The following is a 19685-nucleotide window of genomic DNA, read 5'->3' as shown; positions in this document are numbered from 1 at the left end:
AACTTCAGCATGCTTAGGCTAAAGTTTTAGCAAATGAACTAAATAACTTCTGCTTGTTTAGGCTGATGTTTCGGATAAAACTCATAACAAAAGCGTTGACTGTAGGACAAAACTTCAACATGTTTGTATCAAATACTTTTGTCTCTTTTATCATGAACTTAAGTATGTTTTTGTGAAACTTCAGCATGCTTAGGCTGAATTTTTAGAAAATGAACTAAATAACTTCTGCTTGTTTAGGTTGAAGTTTCGGATAAAATTCATAACAAAAGTTCTGACTATAGGACAAAACTTCAACATGTTTGTATCAAATACTTTTGTCTCTTTTATCATGAACTTAAGTATATTTTTGTGAAACTTCAGCATGCTTAGGCTGAAGTTTTAGCAAATGAACTAAATAACTTCTGCTTGTTTAGGCTGAAGTTTCGGATAAAACTCATAACAAAAGTGTTGACTGTAGGACAAAACTTCAACATGTTTTGGTATGAAGTTTTAGCAAATGAACTAAATAACTTCAACATTCACTAGCTTGAAGTTTTAGCTTCAATGTGAAACAACTTCAAGCTATATTAGCATGAGGTTTTACCTTCAACATGTTTAGTGTGAAGTGTTAGGAAATGAACAAAAAAGCTTTAGCAAGTATAAGTTTGAAATTAGGTACAAACTCAATAGAAAATTACGTACTGTAGGAGACAACAGTCTGAAGTTGTAGCAATTGAACTAAATAACTTCAGCATTTTTGTTCTGAAGTCTTTAGGGAAAACTCATTGTTAAACTATAGACTGCAGGACAAAACTTCAGCATGTTTTGGTATTTTTTAACTTGAAACTTATCTTTTTTGCATTTACTAACTACTTTTTGTCTTTTACCACCTACTACATCTTACATTTAAATTTGTCTGACCATATAGTAAATGACCTGAAAAGTTACTTTTCGGGCTGAAGTTATTTTTTTACTATAGAAAAACTGTGGACTTATTAGGCTGAAGTTACATTTTTTTTTGCATTTACCATCTACTTGTTGTCTTTTACCACCTACTTATCTTGTTACATTCAATTTCTCTGAACGTAAAATAGTAAACAGACGTGAGAAGTTACCTTTGCATTTATAGATATTAAATTGATTAGGTGCACTCTTTGGCTATACTAACAATCTCTTTACTTGAAAATTTCATAGTCATCCATAGACTTCTATCATATTTCTTTAAATTTATATTCATCCTTAGCCTTTTAGCTTTTTTAAAAAATAATGTCTGGTGCTAGCGGAAGTAGGAAGCTTACAATGGAAGAACTTATGCAGAAGTGGGAGAGCTTAAAGTCTGATTGGAATAGTAATGTACCAATGGCTAATCTTATGCAGACGTGGGATCAAATAAAGGCTGATTGGGAAAGAATCGGGCCATAGTTTTTTGCCGATGAATCATTCCAGAACAGGCTGAACCTCGAACGCAGTTGTGAAGGTTATTCAGCCTCGTTCGACAAGGTTGTCCAGCAGTTTAATTGTTTTAAGTTTTCCATCTGGGACGACTATGCCAAGTTGCAAAATAGCTTGAAGAGTCTTCCTTATCTTATGGACAGAGTAATAATTGAACAAAATCAGTTGTGTGATCAATTCAACAAGTTGAAGTGTGATCTCATTAGACTTAGTGGTCTTTTGCATGAGTATCCTATAATTATCTCTGATTCGAATGATAATGAGATATATCAAGAAATTGAGGAGTACTGTTATGATGATGGTGGTGATGCATAGTTTTTGTAATCCCTTTCTGTGTTTTTATTAATGTTTTTTATGGCTCTTCTTTTGTTTTGTTAATGTTCTGATGATGGTGGTCTTTTGTTAATGTTTATGTTGTATTATGTTATATAAATGAAAATCTTGTTTCGTTTTTGTGTATAATTTTTTTCAATTTTGAAGGCTGCATTCTCATTTTAATGTAATAATATAGTACGCCTAAAACTTCATGCCTTATAAGCTGAAGTTAGCATATATAAGTTAGAAACTTGAACCTTTTTGATATAAAGTTTATAACTTTTGATAGTCACACTTTATAGGCTGAAGTTTTTTTGTAAATATTTCACGTTAATAGGCATATATAAGGTTGTAACTACATCTTTTAAGAGTCAGACTTATCCACGCGGAAAGTTTTTTGTTCATTTCCTAAAACTTCACACAAAACATGCTGAAGTTTTGTCCAGCAGTCTGTAATTTTTGTAATGATTTTTTTCGAAACTTCAGAGAGAATATGTTGAAGTTATTTAGTTCATTTTCTAAAACTTCATACTAAAAATGCTGAAATTTTTGTCCTGCAGTATGAATACTTCATGCAGAAAAGTGTAGTTTTTTTATTATATATATATTTTTTGTGTGTGTGTTAACGATATGTATTTCACTTACAGTTTGTTCTCACTGAAGTCATTGCGTACTTTTTTAGAATGCAACCAAACCTGTAAGCCACCAACAAAAATTAGTGGTTTGTACTTCAAGCAATATATAAAAGAGTATTTTTCAATCCAAGAGTTTATTTTTTTTATTTCTATGAAAACAATCACATTTCAAATATATCATTCAATAATGAAAGTTTAAATTTAGAATATCTATCTTCCTTTAAAATGAATTTGTTTACCAAGGATTATTGAACATTGGAGTATTTTTCAGCGTGTTTCTTGAAATATGGATGGGGTGCTGGAGAAGACAAGCAAGTTGTTCTGTTATGCCCAATTTGTTTACAGCGATTGCATTTGGTAGACTTCAATGGTACTGATTCAGTCGCAGGGATATATCTCTTCTTTTGTCTTCTTCCTTGTAGAATCTCTACATCAGGAGATTTTCTGATTTCAGATTCTACATTTTGTGGTATATTCCATGAATTTTGATCTCCCACAGTATTGACATGTCCTTCATATATTTTGAACCATGTTTCCCTTGAATACCATTTTGATCAGTAATCATATTTCTGCAAATATCTCTTATTGATAGCAGCAATTGCGTGTGGACAGGGCAATTCATCAAGTTGGAATTCCAAGCAGTTACAAGTTCTCTTCTTTAAGTCCACAATGAATTCCATTCCATGACTATTTATTCTAAAAAATATTAAATCAAGGTTGAACACCTAAGAAGGAATAAAAAAGTAGAAAAACTATATTAGTGTATTATTGCTTCAAAAAGAAAAAGTATGAAGTTTTTTTATGTGTAAGCAGTAAATCACTGCAGCAGATATTAAAAGGTGAAGTGATTATGCATTAGTTAATTACTTTAGAGAAAATACGCTGAAGTAAATTCTGAAGTTAATAAATATACTTACAAATATTTTGCAAGCCAAGTCCATCTTTTTATTCATCTCTTCTTATGTCCATATTGATACTTTGTGAAAAGTTTCATGTGCTTTTTTTCTCCGTTCGTAAATCCACTCTTCCAACTTTTCTTGGATGAAATCTAACATTCTTAAAACAGGCATTTCTCTCGCTTTTAGTAACACGGGATTCATTGATTCTACCATGTTTGTTGTCAGCATATCATAACGTCGCCGTGGGAACCACGATCGAGCCCATCTCTCTGGCGGCTCTTCCATTATGTAATTGTATATTTTCTTGTAAACACTTTTGATTTGGGACATTAACTGATTAAAATCTTCACGTCTGTATGACCTTGCAGCGCTTTGAAAAAGATTTATTACCGTACTTTTTGCATGTCTTTGCTTTAAATTCTTCTCAAAGTGATAGAGGAAGATATCATGGCGAGCTTCAGGATAAATTTTTCTAATCCCATTTGCGATCGATTGGTTTCTATCTGATAAGAAAACCAGTTCATGACGAACTTCAATTGCTTTTCTCATTTTCTTGAAGAACCAAATGTATGCAGCATTGTTGTAACGACCCAATCGGTCGTTTTGAGACTTTGCACTTTGCTTGGTAGTTTACGGGTATGATTAGCTTCGTATGATGTATTATGACTTATGTGAATCAACGGTTTTGATTTTCAGGTTATTCGGAATCGAATTGGAAGAATGGATTTCATTATTGAAGCTTTAATTGGGGAGAGTTGACCAAGTTTGATTTTTTATGAATTTGAACCCGGAACGGAGTTTTGATGGTTCTAGTAGGTCCGTTGGGTGATTTTAGACTTAGAAGCGCGTTCGGATTGTGATTTGGAGTTCTGTAGTGGAATTTGGCTTGAAATGGCGGATGTTGGATTTTTGAAAAGTTTGACCGGGAGTGAACTTTTTGATATCGGATTCAGATTGTAATTTCGGGAATTAAAATAGCTTTGTTTTGTCATTTGGGACTTGTGTACAAAATTTGGGTTCATTCCGGGTTGATTTGCTATGTTTCGGCACGAGTTATTGAAGTTGAAAAGTTCAAAGTTTATAGATTTCGATTTGAGGTATGATTCATTGTTTTGATGTTGTTATGTGTGTTTTGAGGCCTCGAGTAGGCCCGTATTGTGTTATGGAACATGTTGGTATGTTCGGACGGGGTCCCGGGGGGCTCGGTTGAATTTCGGACGTATTTCGGATCATTTCAAATGGCTTTGCATTGCTGGTTTTTCTGCTGTTACCTGTTGCTTCTGGCGTTCTTCGCGATCGCGAAGGTGTAGCCGCGATCGCGAAAGGTGTTTGGTCAGTGGAACTATTTGTTCTTCGCGTTCACGCTTCTGAGGTCACGTTCGCACTGGGTTGAAGATTTTTGTCTTCGCGTCCGCGTCCATTGCTATGCGTTCGCGTAGTGTTGAGGTTTGGCAGCTGGGAGTTGGAGAATTCTTCAACGTGATCGCGAAAGGTGAGTTGCGTTCGCGAAGCTTTGTATCATGAACGCATAGTGCTTTTGGTGGCAGTGTATTTTTGTTCATCGCGAACGCGATGAACTTCCCGCGTTCGCGTAAAAGGATGCCTGGGCAGAAGTATAAAGTACTCTATTTCGGGGATTTCGACCATTTTTGCATTTTTGGAGCTATGGAGCTCGGATTGAGGTAATATTTGAAGCAAATTTCACCATATGAATTGGGGTAATTATTCTCTACTCGGTTTTGGTTATATTTCATGAATCTACCTTTGATTCTAGCTTTTGGTTGATGATTTTCAAAGAGGAAATTCGGGGTTTTGGCCTAAAGTTTCATAACGTGGAATTTTGAGTTTTCAAAATCGATTTAGAGTCGGATTTGAGTGAAACTAGTATGGTTGGACTCGTAATTGAATGGGCTGTTGGATTTTATAAATTTTGTCAGGTTCCGAGGTGCAGGCCAGGGTTGGGCTTTTGGCCGATTTTGGGCTTTTGATTCAAGATTTGATCTTTTTCGATCGGGATTGGTTCCTTTAGCATTATTTGATGTACTTGAGTTATTTTTGGTTAGTTTCGAGCCGTTCGGAGGTCGGAACGCGCGGGATGGCATTTTTGGAGCATCGCCTGGCTTGCTCAGTATTTGGATTCGTATTGCTCGAGGTAAGTAACTCTTCTAATCTTGGAGCTGAGGGTATGAACCCTGAATATACGTGTTATATGTTTGGTGTTGAGGTAACGCACATGCTAGGTGACGGGCGTGTGGGCGTGCATCGTGTGAACTATGACTCCGTTATTTCTGTGGTACTGTATAGTTACCTAAACTTATCTGTAATCATGAAATCTCTACGTACTAAATTTATCGAGCTGTGATTAATGTTAGAAGCCATGTCTAGGCTACATGCTTATTCTATTGGGACCCATTCAGGTCATTACTACTGTTGAGTTATTTGTTTACATTGCAATGTCATACTCAGTCATATTCATTCATTGCATATTATATCTCAGTCTCTGTTGTTATTTATTGATACAGTATATCATTATTTTCGGGCTAGTTTCATGATACTGTGTGCCCGTGAGAGAGAGACTGGAGAGATTGATGACTGAGTGAGGCTGAGTGCCTGATTATGAGTGACATTTATTGGATCGGGCTGCACGCCGTAGTGGTTATACTGATTTATGATAGCGCTTAGGCTGAAAGAGCCCCTCTAGAGTCTGCACACACCCCCAGTGAGCGCGGTTGATATTATTAAGGGATGGATCTTCCCTGGACATGGATCTTATCTGAAGCATTTTATACCTGGAGATGGATCTTCTCCACGGGCTGGATTGGCTCTACTCGGTACTGAGTGACTGATGATCAGTTGATGTGTATATTCTGGGATGGATCTTTGGGCCGAATTGGCCATATACATTACCGAGTGATTGAGCATGATGAGTGGAATGTGTGAGATAGTGAGATTGAGTACTCCGAGAGTGCGAGTACATGAGTTCATCTCTGAGATACATTGCATTGACATGCACACATGACATACAGGCATAGAGATGTATTTTTCTCATACTGTACGGTATCATGTCATTCATGACTTCTCACACATGTTGGCCTACGAGCATAGTGATGCATTTTTCCACTAGCTATCTGGAAAGAAAATGAAATATCTTATTTATTGTTGAAAGAATTTTTGGGAGAATTACTGTTTTCAAATTTACTTATATTTTTGGCAAGTTCGGTAAAAGAATTGGGATTTTCAGTGATACACTTGAAAGGCAGAACTATTTTCAGAAATCATGATTTAGCTGAGCATTTATTCTTTGAGATACTTCTTTTATTACTTGCTTTATGTTGTTATGAACTGTTGTTGGTTATTGGAGTTGGACTCTGACCTTGGTACAAGCTCGTCACTACTTTCAATCTAAGGTTAAATTTGTTACTTATTGAGTACATGGGGTCGGTTGTACTCGTACTACACCTCTGCACCTTGCGTGCAGATATTAACTGTTGATATTGCTGTGTTCGTTGGGAGCTGGATCTGAAGATGTACCTGTGTTCCGGTTGTAGCTGCATCTTGTTCATGGTAACCTTAGATTCATAAAACTATGTTTATGTACTTTTCAAACAGATGATGTATTTACTTCATACCAGCTTTGTAAATTCTATTCTTAGAAGCTCATGATTTGTACTACCAGTCCTTGGGAAATGTATCAGATTCAGATAATTTCTTCACCTAACTATCTTATTAAATATCATTGGAATTTATTAGTGGTTAACTGGCTTACCTAGCGGGTTGAGTTAGGTATCATCACGACTAGTTAGATTTTGGGTCGTGACAATTGTTTTCCGAATTTGCTACATCAAAAGATAGAGGAAAGATTTGATTGTTTGCATCCTTTGATACAACAACAAATAGAACACCACGATATTTTGACTTTAAAAATATTGCATCTACTGCAATCACGGGTCTACAGTAACACCAACCAGTTATTGATGCCGCAGGAGCAAAGAACATGTAAGCAAACATGTACAGGTAAAACACAAAAAAAACAAATCATAAGGTGTGAAGTTTTTCAAATAGGAACATTTGAAACTTCAGAATGATGGTTACTATTGTTTTGCTTACCGATTCTGCTCATCTCTTTTTATGCTAGCGTACGTCCCTGGGTTTCTATGCACCATCATGTATAGGTATGAAGGAAGAATCTGGTAGTTCTCTTCCGGTGTTACTCTTATGCAAGCAATAACTTTTTGAATTGCGCGTGCCTTTGTGATATCCAATGTCAATTCCAAATTCTTTTTCATTTCACTTTTTACAAAGGCTGGTGTAACCTCAATCTTTTTATCCCGAACATGTTCTAAAATTTGTTCACTTATAAAATTTGATGTAGCATGCTTCTGGTCTGATTTTCTTGCATCAACCGAACATTCATGGTTGTTATGAAATTTTATCACCTTGAAAAGTGTGAAATTTTTTATTCTGGTAGCACGTATATTCCAACCACATTTTTTCACAATGTATTTCAGCTCATATCTCTTTGAACATGATCTAACAGTAGTGAATTCAACTTTTTGGTTTATCTCCAAGCTGCAAAAAAATTTAGTCATGCTCTTCTTGTTCTCAAAAATTGATCCTACTTTTACTTCCTCAGGCAATGCATCGTGCCTAAGTACTTTACATGGTGGAGATTCTTTCAGCTTTCTCCTCACTCTTTTTCTTGATTTCTTAGAAGCAGTAGAAGTTTCAACAATTTCTTCAATTGTATCTGATGTTATCGGTATAAATTCTCTATTTTCTTCATCTTCGTTGTTGCTTATCATTGCAGAAGGTAACAAAAAACTTTGTTGGATTATGTGTTGGTTGTCTATTTGCATTATTAGTTGTCCTTCTTCTTTTTGGGCCTCAACAAACTGGTATGAATTTATTGTAGCGGCAGTTAATTCTTGCAGCATTCCATATTCTGAAGCAGCTGTAATGTTAGAAGGTTATCGCTCGTTGTCTACTTCCATTATTGGTTGTTCTAGTTCATTTTGATAATTAGAAAATTGTTCTGAATCTATTGTATGTGCAAGAGATGGTTTGAATATTGCAGATTCTGAAGCAGGTACACTGTTAGAAATGAGTTGTATTTTTTCGGCGACAAAATGGCAATTCTTGAAGGCTGAATCAGTTGTTAGCAAATGTATACAGGTTCTGAGTTCTTCATCTGAAGTTACAAGCATCCCTTTGCTTGTATTTAGTTTGATATCAAACCATATTTTTAGTGAATATTTGGTTGAATCAAAATCTGTAACTACACTAATTTTCTTCAGAAAAATATTGAATGATACTTGTTTATTAAGCAGAACAAGTTTTGTATCATGATCCAAGTATTTGTAATCAAAAGTCCACCTCCCATTGAAAGTAATAACAAGGCAAATCGAACTCACCCTGCAAAATAAAAACTTCATCATATTTCGTGTCAAGTATTAGGAAAATGAACAAAATAACTTCAGCAAAAGTTTTAGCAAATGAACTAAATAACTTCTGCATGCATTTAATAAAATTCATTAGAGAATTACATACTATAGCACAAAAATTTCAGCACGTTTATCCTAAAATTTTAGCAAATGAACTAAACAATTTCAGTATTTTTTCGCTGAAATTTCGGAAAAACCTCATGACAAAACTGTTGAATGAACTAAATAACCTCAGCATATGTTGGTATGAAGTTTTAGAAAATGAACTAAATAACTTCAGCATGCATTAAATAAAATTCATTAGAAAATTACATACTGCAGGACAAAAACTTCAGCACGTTCGTCCTGAAATTTTAGCAAATGAACTAAATAACTTCAGCATTTCTCCGTTGAAGTTTCGGAAAAAGCTCATGACAAAACTGTAATTTTTTCCATAATACTACAAAACTTCAGTATTATTGGTATGAAGTTTTAGCAAGTGAACTAATTAACTTCAGCATCCATTATCATAAATATTTAGCTTCAACGTGAAACAACTTCACACTAAATTAGGTTTAACGTGAAAAATCTTCATGCTACAGTAGCATAAAATTTTAGCTTGTATTTGATTGAAACTTTTGAATTCAACGTGAAACAACTTTATTCTATATCTTTCATGCAAAGTTTTTGAAGATCTATAAGTGAAAACTTCATGTTTCATCCGTCAAACAACTTCATGCAAGCGTGATTAAATTAGCATAAGTGAAAAAATCTATATGCGTTGATAGAATTAAAACTTAAAAAGTATGATGAATTACGAAAATAATTGCAGAAACATATATCATGAAGATCAATCAATTTCAAAAACTAATTTGAATTCTGAAGATGAATTGCAATACTTATAATGTATTTTGTAATTTTGAATTCGAAATTTAAATCTGGTTCAACTTTCTGGTTATGACAGAGATCGTGATTATGGCAGATGTGAGAAGAGATCTGAGGAGGGACGGAGTGATGGAGGAGAACGGTAAAGCGATTAATGCGTGATTCGTCTTTTATATCTTTTGTAAGGGGTATAATTATAATATTATTACGGACTTTTTGTCAGCTGGCTACCAAATTAATAATTTTTAAAAATTGGGTACAGGTTAAAAGGTGGCACAAATATAGATACGGCTGCAAATCCCCCTCAGATTTCTCTCTCTATACTTCTTTGTTATACTCCTTGAAAAGCCTTGCCCTTGAAGCATGCATCGTCATTCGCTCCATTATAATTGGCATAAGCTCTTCAAAGCTCAAATAATCTTAAACAAACCGATTTAGTTTGATCTAAATATGGGCAAAAGGACCGCCTATATAACCAGTATGCTTTTCAGTTACAAGTTAATTAGTTAATTACTCCTTTTTATATTCCATAACTGAAATCCTCTTATAATTAGGTAGTAATACATTTATATATATTCCATAACTGAAATCTCTATGTAAACCTCATTTGTTTTCCTTTAGTTCACTTTCCTAGGCAGTAAATGAGTTATTAAAATGAGAGGAAAAAATCTAAAAAAAAGCAGAAAAAAGATAAATAGAATCCTTGGCCAAAGAGATATGCCAAGTCATCTTTCCTATTCCCCCTTTTATATATATATATAGAGAGATTGGGTACCAAGTATGAATGCTCTTTCGGAGTACCTTCTAATCATCAACACTTCCAATAGGTTAGGCATCCCGGTGTCATTGTGAAACACATCTAAAGTTCTAAAGTATCATTTCACTATGTGTATGCTGACGATTCTTCCATAAATTACAAGAATCAAAAGGAAGAATTAGAAAGCTTAATCAAGATTATGCAAGGCTTAATATTTGTAACTTGATTTGTTCCCCTTCCCTAGTTACTAGGAATTGGAATCAAGGGTCAACATACCTTATCAAAAAAGAGGGTCAAATAACTGCCACCCAAAACCAGAGGTTCATGCAATTCCTATTTTGTGTAGAACTAAGAGTATCAAAGAAAAGTGTGGAACAGGAATTTTTAGCAGTGTGAAACATAAAAAGGAAAGCAAAAGCACATCCTTGCCACAGAAAACCAGGCTGTATATACTCAAGGGAAGAACGTCTGCAGGACATCAAACTCAAGTTTCTAGCAAAAAAGCGAATGATTCAGATACTTGCATTCCAGATTGCAGCATAATGTTATACACCTGAAATAATTGGCAATTCTCCTATATAGATGGATTGAAGCACTAAAATATGAACAAGCAAGAGAAACTTCAATACAGTAATCTAAAAGAACTACTCCACACATTCATAAGAAAGTGCACCATTTCTAATTTGGCCTGCAATGGATGCCTTTTACAATGATAAATATTCTGCATTTCACACCCAAGGAACTAAGAAGTATGCTAAAAACTGCCAAAAAGGAATCTGCAATGCTAGTAAAAAGGAGAAGGCCCAGCAACCTCCTTCAACGATATAAAGCACAATTCACATGTTAGGTCACTCATTCTCCAGAAATATCTTTCTCTACAATCTAAGGAAATATACTGAAGTCAAGAAGGATGTCTCATGCAACTAACAAGCAAAATGAAGCAACTGTAAGTGCAAAAAGATTGGGCTCATGTATGTTCATCAAGGCATAACAATGAATTTATTTACTTGACAATATCAATGATATACAAATCAATCAAATCTTGTTACAAGACGAAGTACAAAAACAAAATTGAGATCATCTAAAATTGCATATTGAACATATTGTTTTACACTTGTTATTTCTTCATAAACCAGTGAATTGAAAATGAAATGAAGTATGAGGAGTGGAAGTCCTCAAAGATACTTACAGGGGCATCAACTCAAAGGACTAAACCTTGTACTGTAGCAGGCTTGGAAGACTGATGCTCCGTGAAATTAGAAGCTTTTGGAGAATCAGATAAATGAACCTGTGCAAAATCAGTGACCATTTTCTGTCTCTGCTCATCCTCAGTCATTCCCACTTTCTCTTTTGTCTTCTGGCCCACTTCCCCTGCTGTTTTAGCATCTTTACTAAAAGCGCATGTTACCCAAGTAGCCCCGGTGAGAACATACCGGTTTTTCGTAATGGCCGATCCAGCGCTACTAACTTTTTGCTCTGCTACAACAAATGCTGATTTTGCTTTTTCAGAAACCTGGAGTTTCTGATCCACTTCTCGGACTTTCTCATTAACAATGGAAGTACCAATGCTTATCTTCTCAGTGAGACCAATTTTTTGGTTTAAAGAGGCCACTTTAGCACTTGCACTTGAAGTCAACTGGTGCTTCTCATCAAAAGACTTTGCTTTGCCCACAGAATCTTTACCTAAGATATAACCTTTTGCGAGCATGCTGCTAACAACATCTTCTGCTTTCTGAAAAGCAGATTCTAAATCACCAGCAGTTTTCTTTCCAGTTGGCTGCAGAGGGTCGTCATGTGTGTTTTCATATTCAAAGATATTGCAATATGTATGATTCTTTTTACCGGGGGCGCTGTAGCAGCACCAGGAGAAAGCTGGTAAACTGGATCCAAAGTCACTGTAACAGACATATCAACTATTGTTGCTCCCTGAAATAAATATGAAGACGCTAGTGAGAACTCTTTCATGTTTCTATATTTACAGACATTCAATGCCTACAAGAATGAGCACATTAAAAGGGGAATATGATAGTCATAAGGACTAGAATTCTTTTCTCATTAACTCACCACAGAAACTCTCTTTCTTTGCTTCAAGTAGAGTTTATGCCATATCAGAAATTTGGAGCCCTTATAAAGGAATTTGCAGGAAAAGATTTGAAAGGAAATGAAATCAGCTAATCTGAAGAAAACATGTTTTATCGCATGAGAATTACATCATAATTGTCGATACCCTTTTTAAGAAGAGTTTTCGACATATAAACTTCAAATATTATAAGGTAAAGGTCAACATTGAGGATACATGGCAATGTTCTGAAATAAAGTACCTTTGGCATAATTAATGGAGTACTTCATTTGCATCGTAGTCATATAATATTATAATTCAAAGAAATTATTTTCGTTTTAGCAAAACTACCAAAGGTATTCCCAAGTGATCAACGAAGCAGGACCGGAAGTCGTGATAGACCAGTATTCGTATTCCACGAAAGGCAAAGAAGTTAATTTATTTCTTTCAATCCGCCTAAACTTTTGTATGCAAAGTTACCCAATACTTGTAAAGGTACCTAGTGTAGTCGAGGTGTACCCAGCCGAAAACCACTTATAAGAAAATAAAAAAGAATAGAAGACAAGCACCCAAGGGTATGGCCTAGTGGTCAATGAAGTGGGTTGAGAACCATGATGTCTCAGGTTCAAATCTCAACGGAGGCAAAAATACTAGGTGATTTCTTCCCATCTGTTCAAGCCTTGGTAGACAAAATTACCTGGTGCTTATTGCTAGTGGGATGTAAGTTGGTCCGGAAACCACAGTTAGCAAAAAATAAAAAAAAATTTAATAGAAGCCAGCTTGGAAACCGGCAAGTTTCTAGTTTCCAAATAAGTGATACCCTTTCTTTAGAGTCCGCTAGGTCAATTAAGTTGCCTAAATCTCTTCCTTATCTGCTGCTCTTTATCTGCCTTGCTTCATCTTCGGCTTATTGCAATGTTACATTCAATACCTTCTGATCCTAGATAGTCCAACCTAACCTAGAAAGGGAATAAACATGACATGGTCTTTCATTTTACCATGCATACCTGTATGGACTCTAAGCTGACTTGACAGTTAAAACCAAGGGCGGATCCAATCCTTTGGTACCGGGTTCATCTGAACCCAATACTTTCGACGTGGCACATAAGTTTATGTGTAAAAATTTACTAAAATTGCAACAAATAGTAGATATGAACCCATAACTTTAAAATATAATAAGTTCAATGCTAAAAATCTTAAAGGTTGAACACATAGAGTTTAAATCTTGAATCCATCTCTGGTTAAACGTCCAGTTTATTGTTCAATCTATTTTTGCCTAAGTGCTAGTTCATGTTTAGGCCTCTCAGTATCTTCCCTAGAACTACAAAGGATAGAGAAATTTTTGCAAGTATCTGACATCTTCTAGTGATCACCTGATGGTGAGACATCATAAGAACCCAAACTATGATTCTTTGATATCAAGATAGATCATGAATGATTTTAATAGACTACCGCCGTCTTATAAATTTACTTTTCAGCCTTTGCAACTTCCGCCTTATATCTAACATATTTAAACAATACTATACACAGACTTCCAACAGCCTGACAAAAGTTTCATTTCCCCTATCTCCAATAACACTTACATGATAAGTTTTCTTGGGAACATTAATATGATGAGTTAGCCAAACTCACTCCTAGAGTCTTTCAATGGAGAGTCTGCACTAAAATCATCTGCCCTATCAATCAAACTATCATTCTTAAATAAGCCCTAAGGGAGCACCTGGACTTCTGCAGTGAAAAGTGAAATGCTACATCGATGCCCGGTTATATACTAGCATGAATTTCAAGATTTTAAATGAACTTGATAAATGAAAAAAATTAAAATTTTCCTCATAAAAAACATATACATACAATAAGCTCAATCACATAAAAAAAGTTTCTAATAATTGCGTTAGCTAGAGTTGTTCCATAAAATCTTAATATAGTCAAAACAATGTAACGAAAGTGGTCAGCAAACAGCATATGAACAAGAGTAAGCAAGAGACTATAATGAAGGTTTGTTACTAGTAGTGAACTGTTTTAGCAGTAAAAAGTACCATCTCAGTCACATGCTCAAATGACAGTAATATGCCGGGACAATACAGTAAAGAAGATAAACATGAATGCTACAACAACAACTATGCCTCAATACTACTTGATATAAATTAATATAGAAGGCAACATTGTTGCAACCATTAATATCAGATTTCAGATTATCGGTTCAATGTCCCAGGCCCACATAAGCATAATCCAAAGAGTAAGGGAAACAAATTGAAAATTTTGACAGATTAGAGAATGAGGATAACTGAAAGAAGAACTGCAGTATCAGCTCCCTGAGAATCCTTGAATGTAACATATGCAGTTTGACTTCGTTCAATATCACTACAAAGTAAAAAGTTGGGGTTAATGACAAACTGAAAGAATTAGCTCAAAGAAAATGGTAAACAATCTCAAGGGCTAACCTTTGCATCTCAACATATTCAATATCACCAGAGAACGAAAAGAATTCCTTGATATCCCACTCTGATGCTCCTAAGGAGACATTGCTAACTTTAACAGTTTTCACCTGCTCAGGAACAAGCAAGCTGTCAAGCGTTTGGGAAGACAGTACCATTTTCACCATTTCAGTTAAACCTCATTATCAAGAAGGCATACTTGGACAACATCTTATCATCATTTAAAACAAATAAAAAGAGCAACATCTTAAATATCAAAGGATCATGCAAAGATGCGTATGGATTAATTTCAAATAGATTTGAGACACATGTTCCATTAGGAATGAGATATAATTAGAGAGGCAACAACTTGAAACTTATCGAAAATGTTTGAGCCTTTTAAATTTGGTTAATTTGATTCTAATTCAATTATAAGTTTTAGGCCCTGTTATTTTGACCCCTTTTTGGTAAATTATTTATCATTGTACTATCCCAACTCCACTGCTCCAGTTCAATATTTATCTGTCCTTATCCATTTTTCTTTTTTGAGAAACTATCCTGATCCATATATTTTCTGCTTGACATAGTTAGAAATATAATTCAGTGATAGTTTACGCTCTTTCACACCAAAAGGAAAAGTAATGTTTGCTGAAGGAGTTATTCTACAAGAATGTTATGAAATTGCAATTAGATTATCAAATCAGCCTTTTTTTAACAGGATTATAAGATCAACTTCTCTTCAGTATCCTACATGTGAAGATGCCCTTGAACTAAAAGATGTTGTATATCCACTCATGATGTAGCATGGAGATTTTGCTTCAGAAGATATTCTAAAGTAAGTTCACTCCCCGGGGATCTTAGTCCCCTTAGTCACAAAACTTCACATAATTGATGCCAAAATCTAGAAAATTTATATGAAAGTTGCAAAGTCTGTATCATACTATGCTATCTCAGATCTAAAGATTGATCCTCTTATCCACTGCCTTCTTAAAGGTAAGGGTCTGAGGGTATGAGAGAGAGTGAGCTGACTCGAGCCGAGGGTCTGCCGGAAATAGCCTCTCCTCTGCCTTCTTAAAGGTAAGGGTAAGGTCTGCGTACACACTACCCTCCCCAGACCCCGCTTGTGGGATTGCACTGAGTTTATTATTGTTATTGTTGTTGTATGTATAGTCGACTCCAATAGTTTGAGATTCATGCTTAATCAATTAATTGATATGATTCCTCAATTAATAAAACACAAAATGTGGCGCATATAATCCACAAGTCGGATAGTAAACAAAATTTGTTCAAATTCATAGTCCATAAGACTAGCATTTGACAGATAAAATTATTCAATTAGTCAACCTTTTAATTAACCACAAATTTTATACGTTTTATACCTATAACAGCAAAACCGCCAACAATACGTTTATACTCCATTTGATCACTTCATCGAAGATGAAGTCACACAAATCAATTAAAACATGAATAAAAATGAATAAATATCAAGAGAAAGGTAAATCAGTTAAATGAACCTACAATTCAAGTAAATTCAAGTTGATTATTTAGCTAGTCAACTTTTTGAATGAAATCACAAACTTTTACACCTATTACAGCAAAAATGTCAGACAATGACGTTGTAATCCTTTCGATCTCTTCATTCATGGAGACTTCAAAACAAATCAAGAACAATAAGCGAATAGCTTAAATATCAAAGAAAGGTAAAACAGTTAAATTGGCCTATAATTCTAGCAAAATGATATATCAAAAATACTCAAACTCAGAGCTCAAAGATCATTACTCATAGCTGAATTTCAACAGGATCAATCAATAGAAACAACATTGAAATCTATCAAATCAGAGGAATAAACAACAGAAATTCAATTCAAAACTTCGAAAAAATCCGCAAGTGAAATGCTCAAAATGTAGCTTCTACTCACCGACATTGCAAACGTTCGAAGAGAGGTCGAAAAAATCAGACGGCGAAAAGAATGAATTGCAACTGAGCAAAGAGAAGAGAGGATTTTGGAATTGAGGGTTGACAGGGTTTACAAAATGGAGAGCCGGCGATAATTTACGGCGTTGACGGAGTTATTATGTGTACTGTGTACATAATTCGACCAGTAGCATGTATTTGCTGACATAATGCTGATTTCCGATTTGTTTATTTATTTTTACTTTTTTTCTAGAATTGTGATTTTTTTTGTCATTACAGGTCGACACGTAAATATTGGGCGGTAACCTTAGTTCAAATTTGACGCCACGACTTTAACTTTACGGGAATGCGAAGGAATTATTTTGACTACTATTTTCGGCTCATTTTAGCTGTTCGGACACCTTTAGAGGAAAAAATTAGAATAATTTTAGGGGGGGGAGGGGGGACATAACTAGACATATTCACATAGTTTCAGAGAATTGATCGAGGCACATAGCGATCATAGCAAAAAGGTGCTTTCAAGGATTCAAACTGTTCAGCTAAAAAAATATATTCTAGAAGATGGAATTGTCTAAATTCTTTAGTTATTTAGGTTGAGTCAATTGTTTATTAATTGTAACCTAGTTTATTTTTGAAAGGTGTATTGCTAGGTTATCAAATCTGAAGAGTTTGTTTAGTTTTCTAGTCAATGGTTTATAATCTTGGAAGGGTAGCTACAATAGGATTACTTGTAGGTAGTGGTGGCAAAGTGGATAAAAAAATAGTTATTTATCCATATTATTCACTAAAAAAAGGGTTGGATAATGAACTTTTTAAAATTGGGTCAAATTTGAATAAGAACCATATTATCCACTTAAAAAATAGATTATCAATAGATAACCAATGAGTTTAACTTTTACATTTGCAAAGACTCAAATTTGATGTTTCTCAAGTTTGAAAGACTAGGAATTCTTCCAAAATTGATCATATTCAAGAATCCATGGATAATATAAATATCTATATTATCCGCCGGTTAACCCATTTTCTATACATATCAAATATGGGTCGGGTCAAATATTTTATCCGCTTTTGCATTACCCATTTTTGGTTCGACGATATCTGATCCGACCCGCCCATTTAGTATCCCTACTTGTAGGGGTTAATGTACTAGAGTTAGTCCCTTTTGATTATTAAATTATAACCTAAAACAACTCTCTTAACTTATTAAAGTTTTGAGACAAATCTTACGAGGGTAAATTATGGTTTTTACTCCCTCGAGCAAGAAGGTTTTTTTTACTTAAAATTGCTTATGTACCTTAAATTTTGTATTGAATAGTTAAGTCAAAGAACTAAATTTCTGAAAGAACCAAATTTTTTGACACGCAAAAATCCGGAAAGACACAGTTCACTCTCCCTTCCCCTAGTCTAGGTGCGTCATAAAATAACAAGCCCCCATCCCCCTTATGAAATTAGAAAACTCAATATTTAATTTTAGATGCAAAGTGTATTTGTAAAATTAATTATATTTTTTAAAAAAATTAATGAGATGTTTCAACGAATTATCAATTCTCAAAAGTATTACCATATCCATGTGCAATATAATTAAATTAATAGTATATCAATGATAGTTATCTTCCAAAAACGCACACTAGTTCTGCAAAAAACTAAATTAATACTGAGTAATTTGAAGTTGACAGAACGTTTTGGGCCCATTGCCCCATTTTGCAGTTAAATAAAGGGCCATTATTTCTCCAAAACAGAATGTTCCTTATCACATTATCATTTTCAAAATTCTTTTGAAGTATTTGCAAAAATCATAAATTCTTTTTCCTATTTTCATTTCAATTTTCAAAATCTTCTCTCATATTTTCAAGTGCACTCATGTAAAAAGAGTAAGAGAAAAGGTCCATTCCATCCTAAGTTGAAGTGACTGCCTCAAGAACATAAAACCTTCGAGAACATATTTGTCATGAACCAAAATCCCGCCTTAAGATCGTGATGACGCCTAGCCACGCCATACATGCTAAGCAAGCCAACCACGTTCCACAAAAAGTTTAGCCAAATATCTTTAATTAACAAAGTTATATTATAACTAAAGAAAGAAATAGTCTCAAAGCAGTAACAATAACACGATCAATACAATACAACCACCAAAACTAGGTGACACAAGTACACGAGCAACTACAATAGTAGAACGAGTATGTATACGTAATAAAGTTGTCTGAAATACAAATAGACAGGAAATAATAAAAGAACAGGGCTCGGGCACTGCAAAACGAACCCATGAAGTGTAGCTCACCTTGAGTCTCCGCGATAAAACCTAAGCTCAGCGGGAGGCTCCGTTAGCACCAACCTGAGGATATGCACAAAAGATGTGCAGAAACATAGTATGAGTATACCATAATCGGTACCCAGTAAGTATCAAGTCTAACATCGAAGAAGTAGTGGCGACGCTAGATGCTTGAGAATACTTACAACACAAATAATAGAACTTAGAACTAAAATAATAGATAATGTCACGAATAACAAGAATCAAGGATTTCAACAGTCGAAGAGTATAAAGCATGCTTTTCCAGTGTAATAAATAATCATAACACTGCTCAAATATGGTATTAACATATAACATGATCAAATAACGGAGCCGAGGCTCCCAGGTAGCATATAGAGATATCATGCAACAATTAGCAGCTAAATGAATACTTGTGAATGTGTCAAATATATCTATGCATACTCAAGCGGTACAAGATCTATGTACCACGATACAAAATTCATCTATCATCATAACCCGTTACAAAATCCATGTATCGACCACGCTCACAGGGCCCAAAGTAATGTAGATAATAACCTGACTTCGAAGGGACGAATCTAAATCCAAGCGCAAAGAGGAGCCTATAGCTCACTCATAATCAAGTATTCAATCATCTTGTTTTTGTGTGCAATGACTGTATCCCATCCACAAGCCTTACCCTTCGTGCC

General features: G+C 34.8%; 2 protein-coding genes across 4 annotated transcripts; both read right to left on the bottom strand.

Annotated features, from left to right (window-relative positions):
* Positions 1-2626: 2626 nt before the first annotated feature.
* Positions 2627-3829, bottom strand: LOC104085719 (uncharacterized). The gene is made up of 2 exons (XM_009589827.1): positions 3435-3829; positions 2627-2918 (listed from the first exon to the last, which is right to left on the bottom strand). The coding sequence occupies exons 1-2, from the start codon at positions 3827-3829 to the stop codon at positions 2627-2629; spliced, it is 687 nt and encodes a 228-aa protein (XP_009588122.1).
* A 7515-nt stretch (positions 3830-11344) lies between these two features.
* LOC104107780 (binding partner of ACD11 1-like) lies at positions 11345-16930 on the bottom strand. 3 transcript variants are annotated; one of them, XM_070182361.1, is made up of 6 exons: positions 16735-16930; positions 14843-14946; positions 14687-14762; positions 12407-12518; positions 12185-12268; positions 11345-12119 (listed from the first exon to the last, which is right to left on the bottom strand). In XM_070182361.1, exons 2-6 carry the CDS (start codon positions 14856-14858, stop codon positions 11544-11546), a joined length of 864 nt encoding a protein of 287 aa, XP_070038462.1. In that variant the 5' UTR covers positions 14859-14946; positions 16735-16930; the 3' UTR covers positions 11345-11543. The 3 variants fall into 3 exon arrangements, with proteins under 3 accessions (XP_070038462.1, XP_070038461.1, XP_070038463.1); XM_070182360.1 differs by having other exon boundaries at positions 11357-12119; positions 12407-12466; XM_070182362.1 differs by lacking the exon at positions 12407-12518 and having other exon boundaries at positions 11362-12119; positions 16735-16928.
* Between the last annotated feature and the right edge of the window lie 2755 nt (positions 16931-19685).

This window comes from Nicotiana tomentosiformis, chromosome 8 (assembly GCF_000390325.3).
Source record: "Nicotiana tomentosiformis chromosome 8, ASM39032v3, whole genome shotgun sequence".
Classification (NCBI taxonomy): Eukaryota; Viridiplantae; Streptophyta; class Magnoliopsida; order Solanales; family Solanaceae; genus Nicotiana; species Nicotiana tomentosiformis.
This window is presented reverse-complemented; position numbering and strand designations above follow the sequence as displayed.

Bases quoted from the DNA above. Each gene is read 5' to 3' on its own strand.
- LOC104085719 (XM_009589827.1), bottom strand. From the start codon at position 3,829: ATGAGAAAAGCAATTGAAGTTCGTCATGAACTGGTTTTCTTATCAGAT. The intron at 2,919-3,434 runs GTTAGATTTCAT...ATGGTATTCAAG, and splicing joins GAAATGCCTGTTTTAAGAAT to GGAAACATGGTTCAAAATAT.
- LOC104107780 (XM_070182360.1), bottom strand. The intron at 14,763-14,842 runs GTTAGCCCTTGA...TTTACTTTGTAG, and splicing joins GAATATGTTGAGATGCAAAG to TGATATTGAACGAAGTCAAA. The intron at 12,467-14,686 runs GTTATCCTCATT...TTCCTTTATAAG, and splicing joins ATACTGCAGTTCTTCTTTCA to GGCTCCAAATTTCTGATATG.